Below are 22,872 nucleotides of genomic sequence, written 5' to 3'. Positions count from 1 at the left end.
CTCACTGTCCACAGCCCTAGGCACATGTGGGGTGGAGCTTAAACTCTCAAAATCATTCCAAATATATAAAAAACAGCATTCTTTTTTATAGGCATCCTGCTGGCTTCCTGTGGTCTGGCTGAAGACTTACAAAGAATTATTCTTTTCTAGCAACTGGGTTACAGTAATGAAGCCCACACTCAAACACAACTGTAGAGACCAAATAAAGGTGAGGCCCAGTAGGTTCAAGGGACTCACTTGGAGCTGGCTGGCCTGCTGCTGTCTCCACTTGACAGCAGGCTAGGAACAAAAGCATGGTTGTCCCCAGAGACCACTGACTGTCCCAGGTCCTTTCCCTAAGAACTGAGAGCAGGCAGAGGGGAGAGGAGCTCTGTGCCTTGTCTTCTATAGCACCATCGTTGGATTTTAAGTTTTACTTGACATTTACATATGAAACAAGTATTATTTTTCCAAATATTTTTCCAAATTCCCCAAATTTCCCTCATTCTTTAGATGAAGCTTAAGTCATGGGACACATCCCTGCCCTTTTTAGTATTCTTTTTTCCTTACTTTTGAGAATGAGAAAAGGCTGGAAGAACAGAAGAGGAGAGGCTGCTACAACACCAGGCTGGATAGACTGGAGGGTGGAGGAGAAACTTGTCCCCAGGGAGGCACTCTGCAGAGCCAGACCCTGCATCATGGCCCCTGCATGCCCTGGGGTTCTGAAATGAGGTCAGTGGGAATGGAGGCACTCACAGGAAATACCTGCCATCTGAGGGCCTGCTGAGGTGGACACACTTTCTTTTCTTCCAGCATGCAAAGATTTCATGATTTAAGTCTGCTTTCTGACCTTGTGTCAGGGGTCTTGAGAGATGCTGGGGTTTTCCAAATGTAACATGTTTAGAAGTGCTTTATTAACACCAAAGCTCTACATGAACATGTGGATTCATGATCATTCCTACAAATGAAAGCCTTTGCAAGAGTTCACCCACCACAGGAAGGTCCCAGGCCGGAGGCCAGGACAGGAGGCATTGCTCCTCTGCTCTTCCTGTAACTAGTTTGGGGGTCTCCCATGGCCTCTGTGCCCCAAATACATGGGCATTTGGGTAGATGGTGTCCTGGAATGGCCAAGTGGGTGGAGGCTGGACAGGGTGCTGATACCATGCGGTGGGTTTTCGGAACCTAAGCAGGACCAAGTTCAAATTACCATCTAAGGGGCTAAGGAAAAGTTCACTTCCCTCTGCCCTAGACATTAGAGCCAGGGCTGATTCTACATCCTAATGTGCACTAAGTATGGTGCAAATTTCATATGCCAAACCTCTTCCTTAAGAGGCCTTACTTCACAAGCATTAGTGGTTGGTCTGGAGCCTGTACAATGTGGGCTCTGGAGTCAGAGCTCCAGGGGCTCTGGCTCTCTGCCCTGCCACTCATGGATGTGTGACCTCAGGCATGTGACAGCTTCCAGACCTTGGCTTCCCACAATCAGGGATATTATTAGCACCTTGCTCATGGGGTGCTTACACTTAGCATGGTGCCTGGCGGCCAGATGTCTGGTAGCCATCATCATCACCTGTGCCATTCAGGGTTTAGGGATACTAGTGCTGGCCTTAGCACTAGTGATGTCAGTGTCAGTGCTGGCCACAGTAGGCTGCTGGAGAAGAAAGGGGCACTCGCAGGCTTTGGGTCTGCATGCAGAAGGTGGATGTAGAAGAAGAAAGCCCAGGGCATCTGGCGCTGGAGCAAGGTGTTAACCACCTGCCCCTCATGCTGCCTGGCCCCTGCTGCAGGTCAGTGGTGAGGGTGAAACCTGGTACTCACTTGCCTTGCCGGTCTTGAGGCCCTGCTCCCTCTGGAGCCTCCAGCCAGTGGCTAGGCTTCTCCATGTGCTCCCCATCTGGCAACCCAGCTCCCCTTCCTGATCAGGAACCCAAGAGGATCCCTGACCTCACCTTGGGCTGGGGGCTGCTCCACCCCATGGTAAGTGGCTGCCTTGGCTTGGCTTACCTCTTGGCAGTCTTGGCTGGAGCTGCGGTCAGCTTCTCAAATTCGTCCTTCTCGGAGAAAATCACCACGCTGTCTGCAGATAAATGGAAAGATTGGGGGTGGGAGAAGGGAGCTGGAGTCAGCCCGTGACTCAGAGCTCATCCTTCCCTGCTCACTTCCTCTTTAGCAGGCCTGACTGGTGTCTAAACCACACCACCCTCAAAGCCAAGCACAATGTGGGGGCACTGACACTTTTTCCTGCAGCCATGTTCTACGTTGCATGGGAGCACCAGTGTTATGAGGCCAGGATGGTGAGTGGGGCAGACAACCTCCACCCTGGAGATGGACACCCGTGCTGTGGGGGCTGTGTATGCAGACCTTGGGCCTCTTTCTTCTCCTCTTCCTTGCTCACTTGGGCTTCCACACTCTTCACTGGGTGGCTGGTGCAGCATGCTGGTTGGAGAAAGGGAAGGGTGTGAGGAGCCTGGCTCGCTGACAGGGTAAGCTGATGGAGCAGTCTGAGAGTGAGGGTTTGTGGGGTGGGTGTAGGGGCATTGGGGAGCAGTCACCTGGGGCTGAAGGCTTCGTCTTCATGATGTAGAACATGATGATGAGGACAATGGCTATGGCCATGATGAAGATGGTGGACATGGCAATGATCAGGGCTGTGGCCAGGTGCCCTTGGCCTGAGAGCTCTGCTGGAGGCAGGGAGAGAGGGCAACATAGGGCTCAGGACTCCCTACAAGAGCCCATCAGGCCGGCAGGACCCGCCCTCTGAGAAGATGGCAGCGCCTGTGGCAGGAGATGCTTCCAGGGGACCCTCAGAATCCAAAACACATGCTTAGCCTGAGACCCAAGCTGTACAGATTTTCTTTGGGAATCATGTCAGGACTGCCCAGGAGCTCTCCTGGCTGGTCTTAACTAAGGCTGATCCAGACTTCTCTGGAACCCCATGGTTTGGGTTCACTCATTTGTTCCTGAGGTGCTTGCTTGTGCTTCTCCTACTTTGGGAGCCCTGGGTCAGGTGGGATATGGAGAGGAAGAGACCCATGAGCAAGTGTCCTGAAGACAGTTCCACCCAAGGTTTTTCTGAGGGCTAGAAATTCTATTTTTGGTTTGGCTCTGTCCTGTGTCTCATGCAATTTCAGTTGCATGTAATAATCGGAGTCTCAGGGCAAAGGTGGTACAGGTGCTGCCACACCTCTTCCTCTGTTCTATCACCTCCACCATGATTCTTCCCTGGGGCGGTTCGCCAGGCGGTTCTCACTCATTTCCCCAGTAATGCCTGCTGTTGATACATACAATGCCCTGACATGTGTTCTAATTCTCTGAAATCACAAGATTCCTGTTGTCATGAGGCAGGATCCAGGTTATCCACCATGGGAAAGGGATAAGATCTAAAGCACTGGGGACCATGTAAGGGAGGTGGCAGCCCTTTAGGAAGAGGCATAGAGCTTGTAGCCCCAGCACTGCTTGTTTCCACAGCTGCCCATCCTCCCCAGTGGGGTGTGTCTGCAGGAAAACTGGCCTCAGCTTGTCATGTGGGGAGTATCATTATTTGGATGCCAGGTATGGATGATATAAATATTGTAATATTCTCTGTGGTGTGCTACTCCTGCCCCTCACTTGGGGTCTGGAGGAAATGAGACTCATATATCCTAGCAAAGTCTTCCTGCTTTGATGCTCTGTGAAAGTACAGGTCAGGTTTGGAGAGCAATGCCAAGGCTGGCACGCTGAGTGCACTATGGGATTTTGAAGGGCCCCCAAGCCTCACTGAGACCAGGGCCCTAAATATGCTTAAATAACAGCATTAAAACTGCCAGATGGCAGCATGAGGCCTTGATCTGAGAGAAACATGGGTCTTGGGATCTCCTGCCCTCCTCAAGATTTTCCATCCCTAAGGGAATAGGTAGTGAAACGTAGTTACTGGAAACAAATATTAAAGTGTTGAACTCAGCAGGTTTATCTGAAAGCCAGCAACAGAATGGCTATTGCTGTCAAGCCCAGCCACGGCCAGGAAGCTGGCTCCCCTCTGAGGGGCCGTCTGTGCTCTGAGCACCACCCTGCCATCCCCGGGATGTGCTTTTCTTGCCAGCATGTTCTAAGGGGCCCAGAACACCCATGGAGAGATCCATTCCACTCCTTGCAGAGATCATGACCACCTTCCTGCTACTGGGGGCACTGAGGAGCCCTACTGCTATTCCTCATAGCTGCTTCCAGCCTCCCTTTTGCTCTTATCCAAGCCCCTCATTTCCAGCTGGCTAGCTGCAGAAGTGCAATCCTTACCTTTGTGGGCGTGCTGGAAAGGAGAGAGGGTGCTGCTGCCAGAGGTGCTGGGGAAGTTGGCAGAGACTCCGGAGCTGGCTCCTGTACCTGCAATGAGAACCCAGTCACCGCGTATTCCTCGGGATGACCTGGACAAGCCCCACCTCCAAGGATGGAACGCAAGGTGTAGTCGCAGAGCCTGGAGATCTAGTATTCTGGATTATGCAGGGACTGCAGCAAGGGGCATGGGACAGGGAAACATTTTAATCTCCTAGAATGTTTCATAATCCCTAAAGAGTGTTCTGACCTCCCAAGGGTTAATCTTCAAGAGAAGACACGTAGGTAAATCTGCTAAGACTAAAAAGTGGTGCCTCACCAACTCAATATTTCTATGAACAGAGGTAAAATATATGCAATCTATAAAGATGAGAAAAGTACATATACATACAAGTATTACTGGAGGAAAGTAATAATTGAGAAATTTCTTCAATTACACAAAACAGAAATGTCTTTTTAATACTTTTTCTAGTTATAAAAGTAATATGTTCCATTATTAAAAATCAGGAAAAAAATGGGAACACAAGAAAGAAGTAAAAGAATTGCTAGCTGAAGTTGAAAATTTGGTGTGTTTTCCTTTAGGATTTTCCTAGGATTCATTTTTTTTAATGTTTATTTACTTTTGAGAGAGTTAGCATGAGCAGCAGAGGGGCAGAGAGAGAGGGAGACACAGAATCTGAAACAGGCTCCAGGCTCCGAGCTGTCAGCACAGAGCCCGACCTGGGGATCAAACTCATGGACTGCGAGATCATGACCTCAGCTGAATTCAGATGCTCAGCCTACTGAGCCAACGAGGTGCCCCTCCTAGGATTCATTTTTAAAAATACTTGTGCTCAAGCAGTTTAAGAACAGAGATGAACTTTGCCTTCTTTCAAAACTGTGACTCCTAAAACTTCCCTTCTCTATTCCTTCTGTCACTTAGCAGGGATGAAATGGAAGCTGGTTTTGTGACCAATTGCATCACTGAGAAATTGGTTAAAACAAAGCAAAAATGTTCTGCCATAGAAAACACAACATCCTGATAGCCAATCTTCCTGTAGGCTGGACTTGAGTTTTGCCATTAACGAAAATGATCATGTTTCAAATATGCTTCCTCTGTCTCATTTTTGTCTCTGCCAGTTCTGGAGTAATTTATGAAGTGTCCTTGCATGATCCCAAGTAAGGGCAGGTGAGCTGGCCTCTCCAAAAGTCACACACTCGGTCCCCCAGCTGGCCCAGCAAGGAGTGACACCTGCCCTGGGACCCTGGTCAGCCAGCCTCAAGGCTTCCATGAGAGCCATCTGTAACACAGACAGTTTCTTTAAGAGAAGTCATTCAGGAGAAACCACACTCTGTAAGTGGTATTTCCAAAACTATCTGTGCACACAGCTTGGGTCAACTTGGGAGATGGGCACCACAGCCAACTGGGTGAGGAAAGTCCTGTTGAATTATCCACACATCTGTGTCCAGTAAGTAGACAAGGTCACAGGAGAGCAGGGCCAGAACAAAAGAGAAAACTGCAAATACAATGGGGACAGACTGAAGATTGGCTCCCGGGGTCACTGTACTTCTGTTAGGTGCCATGGGTCTCAGGGCTGGCCTGTCACTTGGGTTTGCCAGGAATGTAACTGTTGCTGCTGGATGAGAAATGTCATCTGCAGGTGGAGGAGTCAAGAGGTGGGCTCTTTAAACCACACACCTACTGTAAGGAAGCACTGAGGGGTGTGAGGCACACATAACCCCAGCAGCCCCTGCACAGGGGCCAGCCCGGGAGCCCAAGAAGGCTTGTCAACAAAGTCAGCTTGGGGGCTGCTGGGACCACCCTGCCACCCTTCCAGCCCAGGCCAGAGCAGTCTTGCTAAATCAGACCTCTCAGCACCAGAGGTGTCTCCTGTCTGGGGATCCATCACTTCTGGAGCCCAAGGGTCTAACTTATCTGGTGCTCCTGGTCTTTGCCCTTTCACCTGGTCTCTGTCACCTGCTGTGCTGCCCCAGACATGGATGTGGCTGTGCCAGGACCACCACACAATGGACGGAGCAGTCCCCTCCCCTGCACAGGGCACTCTGAGTTCTGTGGCTCCGGCTTCTCTCCTCTTTCTCAACTGCTGGTTATGGGGATCACTTCTTAGCTCTGCCGTTACAAGAGGGGGGGCATGCTGAGGGGTGCACAGGGCACCAAGGCAGCAGGCCCATCTGTGGTGCCCAGCCCTGCACACCACCATGGGCTACCCTTGTGTTAGTGCAGACTGCAGAGCTGACCCGCTCAGAATGGAGGTGGCCCGCACCTTCCTCCCCCCAACCATCCCCAAAGTTTTTAGCCTTTTCACCTGGCCTCAGAACCAGTGGCCTCTCAGGAAGTGCTGGTGGGAAGGCGCACCCCCTCTCCGTCTCCCTGTGAGGGCTATGTGCACACGGCAAACCCTGGGGCTGGGGGCTCTGCTGTGTGCACCTCACAGGCCATGCGGCTCCCCTTCATCATGGTAAGGGGGCTTCAACTGCATCCAGTCAAGTAGGAAAAGCAACATGGGGCATGGCTTTAAGCAGAACCCAGTTTCTTTTTTGAAAGCAAACAGGACACTGAAAATAAAGCTAATCTATCTGGTAAGGGGCTGAAAGGAGTTTAAGGTATTCATCAGGAAAAAAAAATACCCATGGGCTCTGTTTGTGGATTTGTCATCTTTGTCTCTTCTTGTCCCTTTCTGCCAGGGCTTGCTGGCCAAGGCTGGGTGACAGAGTCTGGGGTTAGAGGCACAAATGTACCCAGGCCTGTGGTCCAGGGAGGAACAATGAGAACAGCCCAGCCACACACAGACTTGTGAGATGCCTTTGCACCCGACTGGCAGGACTGCTCACACAGTGCCATCAGCAAACAAGGTGTCCAGGCTACTGCATGTCTGTAAAACACATCTCACTACACCCAATGGACAGCTCCTGAACTCGGTCAGGTGGCAAGGTGGGCCCTGCCTCCATCCTGGTTCACTAGACATTCCCCCAATTGAGCTCTAGCCAGTGTCAAATGAATGGCCCTGGCCTGCAGGTGCTGGGTGGGGTGTTCTCTGGCTGTTCAATGATCCCTGAGCCTACTAGAAAAATGTTCTGTTCTGAGCACATCCCAGGGAGAGAGGGAGGGTAGGCAGGAAGGCTGCATGATTAGAGGTCTATCTCTGTGGGTAGGTGCCCTGAGTACAGCAGGCCACCAGGCCACCAGGCCACTGCATGGCAATTTCCCTATTCCAGATTCCCCTTTGGTCTAATGAGGGTTAACTCAGTACTAACACAAGTATTTGGTGTCCAGGAGGTTTCCCTCTACTCCAACACATGGCACGTTTTGGGTCCACTTGGCCTCCTTAGAATGGATTGTTAGGTGAACATATTTCTCAGTAGTTTCTGTCGGGTGACCAACTACTGGTCCATCTTACACAGCATAATGCTCCCACTGGAGCCTAGCTTTGAATAAGCAGAGATAAGTCCTTTACACACAGAGTCAGAGAAGTAGATGAAAACCATAGGCCCAGAAAATAGGCAGACATCTTCACACAAGGTCTATATTAAAATGAAAGCAAGTGGGTCCTGGCTCTGCTTAGCTCACTGGTGTGTTCGGGGCAGACTGACTTGGACAGTAGGTAGGGGAGGTGGGGGTTCTACACGGTGTAGGCCCATTTTCCTCAAGAGGATTTTGAGAACTGTAAGCCTGTGGCTCAATGCAGTAATACCTCTATTCAATGTGATGACAGGACTTACGGGGCCTTTGTGGTTTGTTAATCCACACAGTTTATAAATATGCTGTATGTGTTAGAGACTGCTGGTCTTCTCTGCATAGGGCAAACAGGTTGGATTTTCAGGAGTGGTTTGTTTGATTCTTAGAGCTATCGGCGCAGGTGCCCCCAGGATGCTGTGTTGGCCCAGTGCCCCCCAGTGGCGGAGCCTGGAACAATGGGCAAAGCTGCTGGAAACTTGGCAGGAGGGTGTCTCCAGGATCTCCCTGGAAATGCAGTCTAGGAACCCACCCCAGACCTGCCTTGTCGGGATCTCTTTCTTAGCAGGACTCTGTGATGGGTGTACACATGCCAGTTTGAGAGACACTGTGTTAGAAACAGCTGGCCGCTGGCATTTGGGAATGCCACAGCTCCACATTTAGTGGGCATTGCATGATGGCATCTGAATGAAACTTGCCACAGCTTTCCTAAGCAGAATTCTCCAAAACAGACTCTGGTTGAGTCTATCCTGGACCCGATGCAGGGCTTGTCGTCACGGAGGAGGGATAATAAAAATGAGGACATTGGGACAAGTGAGGACCCAGCCCCGGACCTGACTCATTGGTCCCTCCAGCATTCTGTGAGGGTGAGCTCCTGTTGGTCTGGTCCCACTGGGGCAGGTGGGGGACAGAAAGTCAGTGTGGGCTACCTGGGGTGGGGCCACGCTCACTCATTGGGCTGTGGAACTCTGCCATCTGCTCCCTGAGCACCCTGTGTGGTACTGGGTGGACTCATCATTCACGGTTGATGCACCATCCCTCACCACATCTTATGACACAGATATCCACATTTTAAGGATGAGGAAACTAAGGCATAAAGTTAAGTAACTTTCCCAAGAGGGGAAACTCATAATGAAACCCAAATCTTCCTGGCTATGGCACCAGGCCACCTCTGTGTTATCACACCACAGATTCCTTTATGAGGCAGCCCTCAGGCATGAGTTCTTCAGAATGTGCGGGAAATAAAAACAGACAGTGCTGGTTCACCAAGTGAATAGTGCTCTTTGACTTGGGCTTCTTCTTTTTTTTCCATCTGGCGCTGATTTGCCAGGACCCAGATAGGGATGGGATTGGAAGTGACTGCGGTCATTGCTGCATCTGGAAGGAAGCTGCACACTTTCCTATGGGCAGGTCACAAGCAGGGAGGAGGGGAGGCTCCTCTGGGGGTGCTATGAGCATCCAGGGGTCTCCCTGTTGTACTCTAGTTGGTTTAGAGAGGAGTCTCCTCATTTGCACTTGCTTTGTGCTTTCAATACTGCAAGTATTTTGTGCACGTAGGTCAGCCCTATTGGCATACTGAGAGGATATTAGTTTCTCAATTATACAGGAGAGAAAACAGATGGAGGGTGGTTCCTGGCTTGCAGGGTTTTTCACAGTCCCTGAATACCAGGCTCCACAGTAACGTCCACTAATTTCTGTTCTCATGAGAGAGAACAACTGGCCCAAAGGCAACATGATCGCAAACAATGGCCCCTTCACCCTACATTTCATAGAGCTGTGTAGGGAAGATGCTTCTGTAAGATGGAAGAGGAACCCCTGTACAGAGAGAGGCGGAGTGCCCTAGAGGGTGGGGGGAGATGTGACAGCTCCTGGCTGGCCTTCTCTGGTATGGTGTCTTCCAGACTCCTGCATGGGTGTCTTTCAGGGGGCTCCTGTCACCTCTGGCCAGCTCCAGGTCTGCATTATATGCTTTGCCCAGGGTCCATGCCAGGCTCTCTGACCACAGGTTTGCACACTCTGCTACTCACTGACTCTGGGTAGTTTCATGCAGCAAGTGCCCAGGTAAATCACATCAAAACTAGAGGGAGCGTCTCAGCTTGGAGGCAAAGGAGTTCTTGACCACTGACTGTAGGCTCAGGAAAGGCAGCACCTGATGGGACTGGGACAGCCAGCCAGTGATGTCAGGATCCTGATGAATGAGGCTTCACTGACTCTCCTGGCTCTCCTGGGGTGGAGCTGTTGAAGGCAGTCCTATGGATTTGAGTCCCAGGGTCTTCATGGAGGCTGTGGTCACAACCAGCTTTTCTGATTCTATTGGCTGCTCCTGAGCAGGAGCCTTGGTTTGAAAGATCTTGGGACTGAAGCTTGGTGCATGGGGGAAGTGCAGACCCCAGAGCTGGAGAGAGAAACTCTCACATGCACACTTGAGACCCTGACCCAGACAGGGCTCCATTCACCATGACACCCCACAACCTAGCTGGTTACCTCTCCCCATTTTCCAGATTGGCAGACAGAGGTCTGGAGGCTTGCCCCTTGACTCTTGGCTTCGGTGTCTTTGCTGGCCTCTTTTAGGGCTGGATGCTATGAACCCACTACAAGGCCTTACTGGAAGCTGGTTTTCAGTTAAGCAATTCAGGGCTGGGGGCTGGGGAGAGGATGCACTTATTTTCAAAGTGTCGAGGGCTCAGGGGCTCTGCTTTCTCTCCCCGTGTCGTGGACCCCATTGTTGGACGGCAAGAGGAGGAAGGCACCCCTCCCCTGCCTCAGAGCTCTTCCAGCCATCTGGCTGGTTATGGAAGGCCTGGGCAAGAACAAACCTCATGTGTGTGAGCTTGTTTTCCAGGTTCTTCAGGCAAAGAGACTTTTCTGCATAGGTGGGGGAGTGCCTCACATCTTCCCAGTGAGAACTCCATCCCGGAACTATCTGGTATTGAATCAGTTGGGATCCTCTAGCAGGAGGCAGTGGCATGGTAAGCAGACTTCACCACGGGACCTGCTGGAAGCCTGGAGCCCTTGGCCCTCCCCCAATTTGTGAATTAATGAGCATGTGGCTGGGTACAAAGCTTAGCTTTAAAGATATGCAAATCCATTACTGCCAGTGCATCTACTGAAGTTATCTAGGAAAGAGGGATGGCCCCCCAGGGGCAACCTGCCACATGCTCACCTGCCCACTTGGGCATCTCCTCCCCTTGAACCATAAGGTGCGGGGGGGGGGGCGCGGTGTGGAGTGGTGCTCCTTGTTTGCTTCTCTCCTTCCCTCCCTCCCACTGCTCTTAAGGGCAGGCCCTTGTTCTACTTCCCTAGGCAGGAATATGGTGAGAACATGGAGTGGGGGAGAGGCAGGGTCCCCGCACAGCCCCTCTTCTGCCCTGTGGTAGGAGTGGGCCTGGGGGAGAGCAAGGAAGGGCTCCTGCAGCCCAGGGACAGCTGTCCACCCACTCTCTTCCATGGCGTCTCTCCAGACCATAGATCCAAGGGGCCACATGCTACATTCTCTGGAGCAGAGGTCCCTGGCCCTTCCTCACAGATACATGCAGTGAGAATCAACCAGAATGAGAAGGGGAAAGAGACAGCTTAAGGTGGGACTCTGAATCTGCGAGCCTCACTGATTACATGGGCTTTGTGGAGTCCAGTTCATTCACTGTGACCACTCCTCATCTTTCCCTTGGTCTCATCTGGTTTGAAATGTATGTACAAGAACTTAAAATTGTCTAGTACTTTGCAGGACTTTGCAAAAATACCTTGGCAACTGTGATCTCATTGGTCTTTCCAATAATTGCATGAGATGGAGGGTTCAGATTTTAAAGCCCCATGTCACAGATGACAAAACTTGTTCAAGGTGTCAGGTGACTGACTCATGGTTCAGCTATAGCAGACTTCCCTTCAGGGACCTGCTGCCTGACTGGCCAGGCCATGGGAGCATTTTTGTTTATGCCTTCACTGTATTCATCTGCCTGGGTGCTGGGACTGGCTTATTTTTACAACACCGCATAACAAGAGATACCAGTGCTGAAGCAGCAGTGTTCCAATGGAAGGACAAGGGCACTCACATTCCTTGGTGTTAGGGGGTGCCAGGAGGCAGGAGTAGCAGACCATGCCGTAGATGTTCCTGGGTCTATTTTCCAACATGTAGTAGCTACAGGGAGGGCGAGACAAGACAAAGCAGACAGGTGAGCCAGGTGTCACCACAAGCAAGTACTGATCACTTGGCATGCCCATGATTCAGGCATGATTCAAGCATGATCAAAGTGTAACCAAAGTCAGGGATGAGACACATGCCATGGGAATCAGGAACCCTCAGAAATAGCAGCCCATTTTGACCACTGAGTTTCCCTGGGAGTTTTCAGCATGTCTTGAAATGGAAAAATAGTTTTTCCAACAATAGGCCACTTTGGGCCTTTAAATCTCCTTTCCTTTTTGATTGTTTTCACTGATGAATTTGTTGTGTGTGTGTGTGTCCTCATCATCTTCATCCACATCATCGACCAAAGTGTCTGTGTGCCTACCACATGTAGACCCTGATTAGCTCTCTGGGAGTTCCAGCCAGCGAGCCAGATCCCCCTGGAGGAGGAGCTTCCCCCCCTCAGCAAAAGCCTGTCTCAGAACCTCTAGCCTGGCAGGATTACTGGCAAATATGTCTATGAGCCCTTACGATACTGGCACCTCACAGACCTTCTGCATGCCTGCTGAGATTGAATGGAGCTGGCTGCACTGTACAGAAAGCAGCAATGTCTAGAGAGGTCAACGCAGAAGGCCTTAGGGTTGGCCTGACATACAACCAGGTCATAACTGAAATTCCTTTGTTTCCACCTCAGGAAGCACCTGACTCAGACCCTGCATGAGCTCAAGTGTTCACACTGGGGTGGCATGTACTGAATGAAACAGAGAAATCATTCACAATAAGACTGTGAAGTCGTTTACCCCCATTGATGCCACGTATTTGGAGCCTCCCAGTGTCAGTGTGCCAGCCCTGATGACCACGCTAGCCTGCAGAGCTCTGTACCCTGAGTCAGGACCCCTTGGACCTGGCGATCCTCACCTCCAGTGCTCACAGCTCTGGCTCCTTTCCACATGCAGACTTTGGCACCTCTCTTGGCATGTGCCTGCTTTTCATAAACACACATTCAGCGGTGATCATGAAACCATTTATCACATCATGAGAGGTCGATTAAGTAACGTGAGCTGGTGCCAACATTTTTCCTTATGATTTCAAGAGATGAAAAATCCCTCTTCACTATTGGCTTTTTCCATGGTTGGTTTTTAATCTCTTTCTTATTAGCCGTGCACACCCAGGCCCCCACTGATGGCAGGGTAGGTGGCAGCATGGCAGGGGTGCTGGGGTTGTCTTTGGACTCCAGCCTCCATGAGCTGGACCATTACCAATAACATTATGATCATAATTGCCTGCCCTTCCTCAGGGCCTTTTATCCTCAGATCCCTGTGTATCTCATAAACATTAATTAGTCAATCTTAAAACAGCCCTCAGAGAAGCCACAACAGCCAGTTTTACAGTTAAGCCTTCTGGAAAAAGCCTCTCTCAAACATTCTGCCACTCTCCATAAGGCATCTGTGCCTGGGACACAGGAAGTGACAGTGGGGCCTATGGAGCACCTGCTCCCAAGAGGTGGCACGTGTCTGTGTGTGGCCTCATGAGGGTGACAGGCTTCAGACCAGCCCCCTGATTTCTAACATCCAGACCCACTGTTGGCACTTGGGGCTCTGAGTTAGTCCTCACCTCCCCTTCGGGCACATTCTTCTGCTGGATCAGGACTGTTGGTGTGCCTGGCCTGGGAGTCCCTCAGGGCCAGCCTTGCTCATAGCTATATTCCTACTAACTGTGCAGGGCACTGAGGAGGCATGGTTCTAGGCCAACATTGGTTGGAAAAATCAAATGAACAACACTAAGTTCTCCTCCACAGAAGTTCAAAGTTCACAGCCTGATGAGGGCCCTGAGGGCATTCTGTGCATCTTTCTTCCTCCCTTTTAAAAAAGAAGCAGCACAGCTAAACCTACCCTGTTTGACATCTGAGCTCTGAGCTCTGTCTGAGATGAAGAGCCGCAGCTGCCCAGCGGGTGGAGAATGCCTGGGCTTAGAACATGGCTCCCTGATGGGTCCTTGGGGCCGCCACGCTCTGTGCACACTTGGGGGCGGGTCTGCTGCCCTTCCTCACACACAGTTCCTTCTCGCTTTCATCCCAAGGCGGGGGGGGTCTGTCTGACTCCCATGGGGGCTCGGGAGGGCTGCAGCAGGGCCTCCTGTCCTGATACTGTGTCTGGACCAAGCTGTGTGACATATTAAATAACGTAGCCAAGAAACAAAATACTGAAAGGTAATACATCGAAAAAAATAAATTGGTTCCAGAGGAACTTCCCAGCCTAAGTCGGCATGTGAACTGCCTCTTGCATTTCCAGGCATGTACCACTGCCCAGAACATTGTCAGGTGTGTTTCCTCTTCAGGGCTAACCTCAGCAACTCGTGCTGCAGCTTACACCCAGACCTCTCAGTCTGGCTACACAGGAGTGGAGAATCATTGCTGGGCTGCTTCTATCTGACAGATTCCCATCAGCTTGAAGCTGGGTGTTCATTCAGGGGTCTGTGGCCCTGCCACAGAGTATTGGGTCCCTCTGTCTTTCTGTAGAGGCCTGATTTCCTACACTTTGATCCATGTTTTGACTTTTCTTAGTTCTTTTTTTGTTTTTTGTTTTTTTCCTCAAGGGTTGATTAAGGTAAGGAGAAAGATAAAAAGCAGTTTAAATGGGGCCTCTAGAATCTTCTATGAAGGGGTTGACTTATTCCATGTCAACAGATATATAGATTTCACCCAAAGATTTCCTTTCCTCAGGGCTCCTAAGCTTGTAATGGATGTGATGGAGCCATTGGATGTTGTCTTCCCACACAATGAGGCACGTAGAACTGTGTCCTTCACCTGGCCTTCCAACAACCCTAGAATGCCTTATTTGAAGGGAGTGGACGTGGACTGGAAACCGGCCAACAGAAGGTAAGATGGGCCACTGCCAGCCATGGATAAGACGCTGCCCTGGCAGGGGGTGGGGGTGGGCTATGAAATAAAACCTCCATGTCTTCCTCTTCTCCTGATTTGTTCCCTGTCCTCCCACACAGCATTTCTCAACAGGAAAGCCATGTATGCTCATTGTTCTGCCAGCATCTCAGCCGCATACTGACGCACAGCAGAGAGGGCAAAGAATAAGGGGAGCATGCCTGCCAAACCACAAGGGGGGCAGGGCCAAGGGAGCCTATGGTGTTAGGAAGACAAATCCGTGGCGGCCTGCATTGTGGCCTGGCAGCCACATGGACTCCATGAAAACAGCCTTTCACTGAGTGAACAGCGCCAGCTTACCCAGACTCTTGGTAACCCTCCCCTGTGACACAGAGCATGAGAGCCTCATTTGTTCTCTGGGCCTATGGTGGGTAACAGGAGACGGGAGGTCCTGAGGCTCTGGAGCCTTCTCCTGACAAGCACAGTACTCTATAGAGCCCCTCTGAGGAGGCTGGGGGACCAGAGATAAAGTAGGGGCCTTCTGCTACAGTGGCCTTGGGGTTGGGAGTGACTTATTTGAATGGTCTGTCACACTACAGGGCCAAACTGGAAACCAACTACATCTTCATATCTGTGAAGGATGCAGTGAGATGAAAGTTGAGACGTATCTCCGGCACAGTGGCCTTCATCCACTCAATGAGTGCTCTGGGTGATTCAGTCAAGGTGTGGAAGAAGGAGGTCGCTGTTCCTGTGGAGCAGGGAGCGAGTTACTCAAGACTTCAGAGCTCGGAAGACCCTTTTAAGAGTACAGATGCTGGCTTCCCCATTAATCTACAGATGGTCATTCTTATCTTTTGAAGCCTTCTAGAAGCAGGGCACTCACAACTATTCCACTGGTAATCTTTCTGGTAAATATATTGGGACCAAGGAAATTGTCTTCACTGTCACAGAACACCCTTTCTAGTGACCAAGCTGGCACCTGCTTACAGGACAAGGTTATTTACTGCATTGGTTCCTGGGCTTGTGCTTTCTGGCTAGAAAGTCTTTGTAGCCTAAAGATAAGAATGAAACAGCCTGCTCAATATGCATAATCATTGCCCCTTCTAGATCATCTGTAATTATGCCATGGCTGAATCTCAGAGACCACTGTGGGATGCATGTATGGTCTGAGCCACTGCTGGGACAAAGCCAGCAATGCTGTGAGTGAGGCTCCATTCTGCATCTACCCATGCTCCCCTTCTGTTTCACTGGAACAGCCTGTCTGGACAACACCATTAATGCAGAGATGACTTGCAGATCTGACTTGAACTTCATACCTGTTTATCCATCTCTGTGTCAGATAGCTTGGTCTGGATGTTACAACCACCTCAAGTCACACACACACCTCTTCCACCCTCCCTTCACCTTCCCTCCAAAATTCCTCCTCCTCCAGTATCCCACCTCTTAGCAAGTGGGTCTCACTGCCCACACAGCTGGCCAAGGAAGACATCTGAGATTCCTTTTCAAAATATACTTCCCCCACCCCCCACGCCCTTGGTCTGCAACTCTGGTCAATGCTATCTTCCAGTGAGCGCTCATGTTTCCTCTCCTTCCAATTCCTAAGGCTCCCACTTTGCCCCAGTTCTCACAACGCCCCTGGGCTCCTATGTCTTCCCTACACAGCACATTTTCCTCACTGCTGCTAAAAGGATCATTCCAAGGTACAGTCCAATTGTGTCCTATACCAGCTTAGAAGTCTGCATGGTGGTCTGCTTCCACACTGAGCTAACGACCAGCGTCTTCAACATCGTTCTCCAGAGCCATTTTCCCTCTGGCCCCTGCCCCCCTCTCTGGTTTCTCCACAACCCCTGGGCATGCCTCCTCTGCAGCCACAGGGACCCTCAGCTCCACATCACACCAGGTTGCTTGCCCCTTTGAGCTTTGCCCTGAGCATCTTGGAGAGCTCTGTCCTAATTCTTAGCCTAACTCCCACCTTCCCAATGTCACCCTGAGAAGTCTTCTGAGACCCCTTCCGACCCACCACCCCAACCATGAAGCGAGGGGTCCTTCCCGGACTTCTAGAACACCGTGTACACCTACCATACTATGCTGTGGTTACTGATTTTCTTGTCACCTTCACAGAAAACTGTCTTTCCTCTTTGCCTCACTAGTGCCTACCTAGTAGGCTCTGACTTCACAGGTTTACTAAAACAAATGCAGAAGCGGTTATGCTAGGTCGTGAATGTCAAGTCAGATTCTCACCCTGAGAGACTGTGAGAATAAGTTGAAATTTTGCAAAGAGGGTTATTTACTTTCCAAGGTGAGCATGGCAAGGTGTGCACACTTTTCCTTGGCACACTTATAGTTAATCCGTGAAACTCTGTGTATCTTTCATGAATTATGTATCTGCACCAATAAAAACCAGTGAAGATGAAGTTCCAGGAAGCATATATATTTTCAGAGACTAGTTCTAGTCACCTAATGTGAAGAGCATACTGAATTTGTCTCATTCAAGCATGGCGTCTGTGCAGAGCAGTCCTTCAATGGATGCTTGTACCATTGGGTGGGAATGCATTGATTCTGCTTCTCCTAACATGTTCCTTTTTGTGGAGCCCCCACAACACAACAGCCTCAACAATTAAATTAAAGACTGTCACCTATAGAACTTTTATTTTTATCACATTTTTAAGAGAATAGTCTAATTCCTGTGTATTACCTGATTTTTTGCATATTGAAAAATAAGGTTCTGTAATAAGATTCCATGTTTTCTTTATTAATTTGACCAATATGTTTGAATCATACTCTGTGTCAGGGACACTGACATAGAGTTGTCAAGCAGATATTTGGAAATGAAGGTCTGTAGCTCTGGAGGTAGGTCTGAACTGAAGACAGAAAATGGGAGAGACTAGGGCTGGGGGATGGTCCCCAGTAGAAAGATGGTGGTGGAAGCCATGGGAATCAATGCTTCTCAGTCACAAATTTGAACTAAGGTCAATTTCTGTAATTTTAAAAGATCTCCTCATTTTAAAGAGTTATTCACTTTCAATCTATTCTGAAGTTGGTGGGTCTTTATGCCTTCCTTATACTTCCTTCTTCTTACAGACTAATGCCTGGTGTTCTTGTTTGGATATATCCTCCTTGTTTTCTTTCTCCTCTTAATCCAAGACAGAGATCTAGAAAGATAATGCGCACAAATGGGTTGCAAAGTATAGTGTGCTATTCAAAATGCCACTATTACCATGACCACCATCATTATCATCACTACTACCATCATTACTACCATAACCTCCATCACCACCACCTCTGTCACCACCACCCTCATCATCACCACCACTTCCTCCATCATCACCACCTCCACCATCGCCACTGTCTCCATCATCCCCACCACCTCTATCATCACTGCCACTGTCTCCATCACCATCACCACCTCCATCATCACTACCACCACACCACCTCTACCACCTGTACCACCTCTACTACCATGCCGCCTTTGTCACTGCTTTCAGTTTTATCTGTAACCCTTCCAAGCATTGTGCTATGTGGCCACTAGAGGGAGACAGCAGCAACAGCTGTGGATTGGTAGATCTGAGTGTCAAGATGGCACTTTGCTCTCCTAGGCAGAACTTGCTAATGTGTCCTGCCTGTGAGAAGGAAGATTATCTTTCTGTCTTTCACACTAACTGCATTTTCACTTTGCTTTTATGGGATAACTTTTGATAAATAACAGAATTGTGGTGGAATTATAGGCACCAAATGACTCACATATTCCTTAGTAGGAATATGTACCCTCAGATTTTTCCAGAATACCAAAAACACTAAATTTAATCAGAATTTTAGTTTTCTTTTCTCCAAAGCATTCCACATGTGTTATCTTATAGTAAGTATTCAACAAGTTTGTTTGTTTTGGGTCATCAGAAGACATTATTATGATGAACATCCGCTTAAGAGATCTGGAAGCTGAGCCTGGGTGGGCTGCCTATCCTCTGAAAGATGTGGGACTCACCATCCTAGACCCTGTGCTTCCTGACTCCAGACACATGCCCTCCTCCCTGCTGAGCTGCTCCTTATAGAATGGGCAAATGCAGGAGTGATGCTACACTGCAGCCTGAGGTGCTCACATTCAGGGCTTTCTGCACAAAATGTCCTGGGGTGTTGTCTGGTAGCAGCCATGCTTACCCAGGAAGACACGGCCCGCACTCAGCATCATTCTCCATGTCCCCTGGTGTCAGCACGGTGGCCCGGAAGAAGCCCTCACAGTCTTTGTGACGCCTGCATATCTGGTAGCCTCCTTTGGAAAACTTCTCCGCTGGGCAGGGGACGCAGCCATAGTCTTCATCTTTGGTGCCATAACCACAGGACTGGCCAAGAAACCGGACAGAGGATACAGGTGAGTACAGCAGCCACACCCACCACGACTGGGCCTTCAGTCCTTGGGGCACCAGCACACCAGGCACAGTGGGTGAATTGGGCACACTGCGCACAATGAGCACACTAGCTGTTTCCAGAAGCTTCTCTTGCTAGGCTTTGGCTTCCTGATCTGCCTTAACTGCAACCCCCTTGCATCTCCAACTCTGAGCTTCTTTCCCCAGTGCTTCTAGGCTTTAGACACTGTCCCTCTCCCAAGGGTTTCTGAATAAAGGCAGCCAGCTAAAGGGATAACCTGCCAGTGATGCAGCCTGTGGCATCTGATGTCCTCAGCTCTGTACAAGAACTGTGAATGCTGACACTGTGGGTGTTTTGCTCAGCACTTAACAGAACAACATAATGAGGCTTTCCCAAAGAAGAGGGGCACTGCAGCACTCAGGAATCAGTATGCCATTCCTGGAGGACATCAGTCATCCTCCAATCCAGATGGCTTGAAACCTACTTGATCAAAGAAGAGTAGGAAAGTAATCATCCTTTAAAAAACTAAAAACAGGTCCTTAGAAATCTGTAACAAGTGCTCGGCCATCTCCCTTGCCAGGGAGACACCGTTTCTGTGCTCACTGCTGCTTCAACCCTTTAATTGTGACATCTGAGGACTATAGTGACTAGCCTGATTTAGCTTAGGAACCACAAGTAGAGTGATACAGATGAGGGCAACACTCATGTGATAGAGAGTGCCAGGCCCAGGCACAGCTAGCAGGGGCCTTACCAGGTAGGGCTCCTCTCCCGGGCCACACTGGGGACACTCGTGGCACAGTCCCGTGGTCTGGTTGTAGTACTCATTCTCTCCGCAGTTGGAGTATTCTGCTCTGGCTGAACACAGCAGTGACACCTGCCACAAGAAAGGGGGTCCTTTTGGCCTCTGTGCCTCCTTGGAGACACACTCAGGTGTGAGCACCCCATGCACGTGTTGCAGAGGAAGGAGTCTGGGTGTGGGGGCCTGCTACTACTCATGTGGTACCAAATCCTAGAAACTGCAGCTAATAAACTGGGCAGGCCAACTCGCTTCCCATCAGCTGGTTTCACTCCTGCATCTCCTTTTACCCCTCCATCAAAACTCCATCCCATCTTTGAGGCCTGCTCCAAACTCTCTTCACCCATGAAATCTTGCTTCCAGCCTCTCTAAGGTTATGGAGGAGGCAGCCCTCTTCCTGGAGCCTCTAGAAAGGCAGGTTTCAGTCACATGCAGCCTCTCCTCTTTGGGGAGTCCCATGATGGGGGCCTGGATCTTTCTCAGGTATAGGACCACAAGCATGGTGCTCACCACACAGACACTGGGTTACATAGACTGCAACACAAGGAAGCATTTAAAGACCCCTAGAAAGGAAGCTACCGAGGAGAAGTCTGATTTGGACCGGGTGCTGCTCAGTGCTTTGCACTCTCAAAAGAGCCTGGTGAAGGAGGTGCCGTTAACATTAATCCCACTGCACAGCTGTGGAAACTGAGGTGTAAGAGGCCAAGGGACTGGCCTACAGCAGTGTGGAAGGTGAAGGAGCTCCCACTGAACCTCCTCCCGGGCCATACTGCAGGTGCTCCGCAGGGTGAGGGTGCACTTACCACCAGGACAGGGAGCCAGGGCATCTGCTTGCAGTCTCCCGCGTGGGCCATCTTCTCCTGGGGCCTTGCCTGAAAGACACACTTCATGGCACCCTGGTGCCTGTAGGGCCTGAGCTGCCCCAGCACTGGCTGGCCACAGCCCAGCCCCCACCCTCAGTCTGGCTTCCTCCACCATGTCCCACTGGGTGTGAGGGGCCTCCCTGCAAGTGAGGCAGGAAATGAATGCACCCTAAAAGAAAAGGCAGGTTTTAAGCTGAGCCCCAGGCCACATGGACTGACTCCATCCATGGTCCTCCCAGTATCACCCCCCCCCCCCCACCTCCAGCAAGGACGAAAGGTCCAGAGTGCACTGAGAGCCAATTATGGAAGCCAGGGCAATGGCGGATGGTTCACCTGCTCACAGAGTCTGAGGAAGCCTGGCTTTACACAGTGTGTCAAGGGGTACTCAGGGCTGGTCCTGACCTTCTGGCTCCAGAGCAGTCCTGGAGATGGTGGCAGGATAGCCTCTCCCCCAAGCCCTCTGCCCTCTCTCCCGGCCCCACAGTCAGACTCTTCTTGTCTCTGTTAAGAACAGATTGTTGTCAGAGTGATTAAGGACTCAGTGCATGAGTCCAACCACTTAATTTTATAGCTGAAACAATTGAAGCCCAGAGAGGGTAGTGACATGCCCAGGGCCACACAGCCACTAAACAGACAGAGGGTGGCTACAGCCCAGGTGTTTAGATGCTTTCACCAACTGCTAAATTAATGCACTGCTTTGAAGGAGGAGGTATTGTTTTTCACTTTTCCATTTTCAGACTGGGAGGCCTGTGTTTCTAACTGAAAGCAGTCTTACCTGGGAGCCTGACTATACAAAGACATGGGACGTGATACACAGAAGCAGGTCTGGAGTGATATTCACTAAATTTTCAATAAAGATTTTTTTTGGCAGGAGTGAAATAGGGTGGGAATGACTATGGACTGTGGTGGGTTATGGGGAACGCTCCCTTTCCACACATTTCCTAGTGTCAGAATGATGTGAACTTTGTGACCAGGAAAAAAGGCAATAAAGACATTTCACTTTGGGAAGAAGCATCTGATTACTCTGAGAACAGGCTGAGAAGGATGTCCCAAGGGTGATTCCAGAGACAGGGGCCCACTGGCTACTACTGTGTCAGTAAGGGGAATGGGGCAGGGCCCTGGGGGGCTTGGCTCTTTCCAGCATCTTGTCCCTGCTTACCTTGAAGTGTCTTCACTTGTGAATAACATTGGTGGGGAGGCTTTGGGGAAGGCTTAGGTTTCCAGAATCTCTTGAAGAGATACAAAAGCTGCCTCTTCTCTCTTTCTACCACGCTTGCTGTCTTGCAATTCAGTGCCCCATTTACTTTTGAGACACACTAAATGAACTGAGGCAAGATTAAAGCACCCAGCCACCCCAGCAGTGAACTTCTGGGTGTTTTCCTTCTAGCAATGGAGCAAGCTGGGACAGGCAGGGAGGGAGGCAGAGGGAGGCCCCACCTGCAGTCCTGCCAGATGGGGAGGGTAAGGTACAAAGTCCCAACCAGATCTTAGGAACCAACTCCCTGCCTGCCACCCCAGCTTCATGATGCTGGCAGCCCAGCCTTTGCTTCAGGATGGTGGGTAGCAGAGATGGGTTTGCATTGGGTCTACAGACGGGGTAGAGGCTCTTCCCAGAAGAGTTGCAGCCCTGGAGGCCTTCCAAGAACAATACTAAGGGTTTCTAATGTAATTGACTTCCAATTATAGCTGAGCCTGGGAGGGCTTCCCTGTAAATACTGAGAAGGGCTGGGCTGGGTGCACCGGAGTGTCAACCTAGAGCATTTATTGAAAGGCTCGTTAAAGATGTTCCCAGGCCAACCCAAGAAGACAGAAAAGAAAAACAAATACACAAGGCAAAACAAAGCCTGTCATGTTGGATGCATTTCTGCCACGATTACCAGTTCTCAAAGAAGGTAACGGGGTGGAGGGAGGAAGGCAAGGGCAGCCCTCTGGTTAGGGTTCCATTTCCAAGGTCTGACTTCCCTTGAAGCTCTGCACGTGGGAGCTGGCCTGGCCTGGGAGCTGTTCCCAAGCTGTTCCCAGAAGTGACCTCCTGGTTTTTACTTTGGGGACCCCCAGTGCCCTGAGCAGGGCAGCACCCTTGCCTGCCAGCCATCAGAGGTGACAGTGGAAGGA

General features: G+C 50.3%; 1 protein-coding gene across 3 annotated transcripts in view; it reads right to left on the bottom strand.

Annotated features, from left to right (window-relative positions):
* The window catches only part of EDAR (ectodysplasin A receptor), an 88,677-nt gene that overhangs the window by 9,563 nt on the left and 56,242 nt on the right, over positions 1-22,872 (bottom strand). The window contains exons 2-9 of one of the 3 annotated variants that reach the window (XM_019434609.2): positions 20,698-20,766; positions 19,850-19,972; positions 18,892-19,073; positions 11,788-11,873; positions 4,249-4,335; positions 2,532-2,660; positions 2,341-2,415; positions 1,984-2,056 (exon numbers count right to left, since the gene is read on the bottom strand). In XM_019434609.2, the coding sequence (XP_019290154.1) occupies positions 1,984-2,056; positions 2,341-2,415; positions 2,532-2,660; positions 4,249-4,335; positions 11,788-11,873; positions 18,892-19,073; positions 19,850-19,972; positions 20,698-20,748 (806 nt within the window). In that variant the 5' untranslated portion in view covers positions 20,749-20,766. The remainder of the gene's footprint in view (positions 1-1,983; positions 2,057-2,340; positions 2,416-2,531; positions 2,661-4,248; positions 4,336-11,787; positions 11,874-18,891; positions 19,074-19,849; positions 19,973-20,697; positions 20,767-22,872) is intronic. The other 2 variants (XM_019434610.2, XM_019434611.2) reach the window with 2 other exon arrangements.

The sequence above is a fragment of the Panthera pardus genome, unplaced genomic scaffold, assembly GCF_024362965.1.
Source record: "Panthera pardus isolate Hobbes unplaced genomic scaffold, ASM2436296v1 HiC_scaffold_25, whole genome shotgun sequence".
Classification (NCBI taxonomy): domain Eukaryota; kingdom Metazoa; phylum Chordata; class Mammalia; order Carnivora; family Felidae; genus Panthera; species Panthera pardus.
This window is presented reverse-complemented; position numbering and strand designations above follow the sequence as displayed.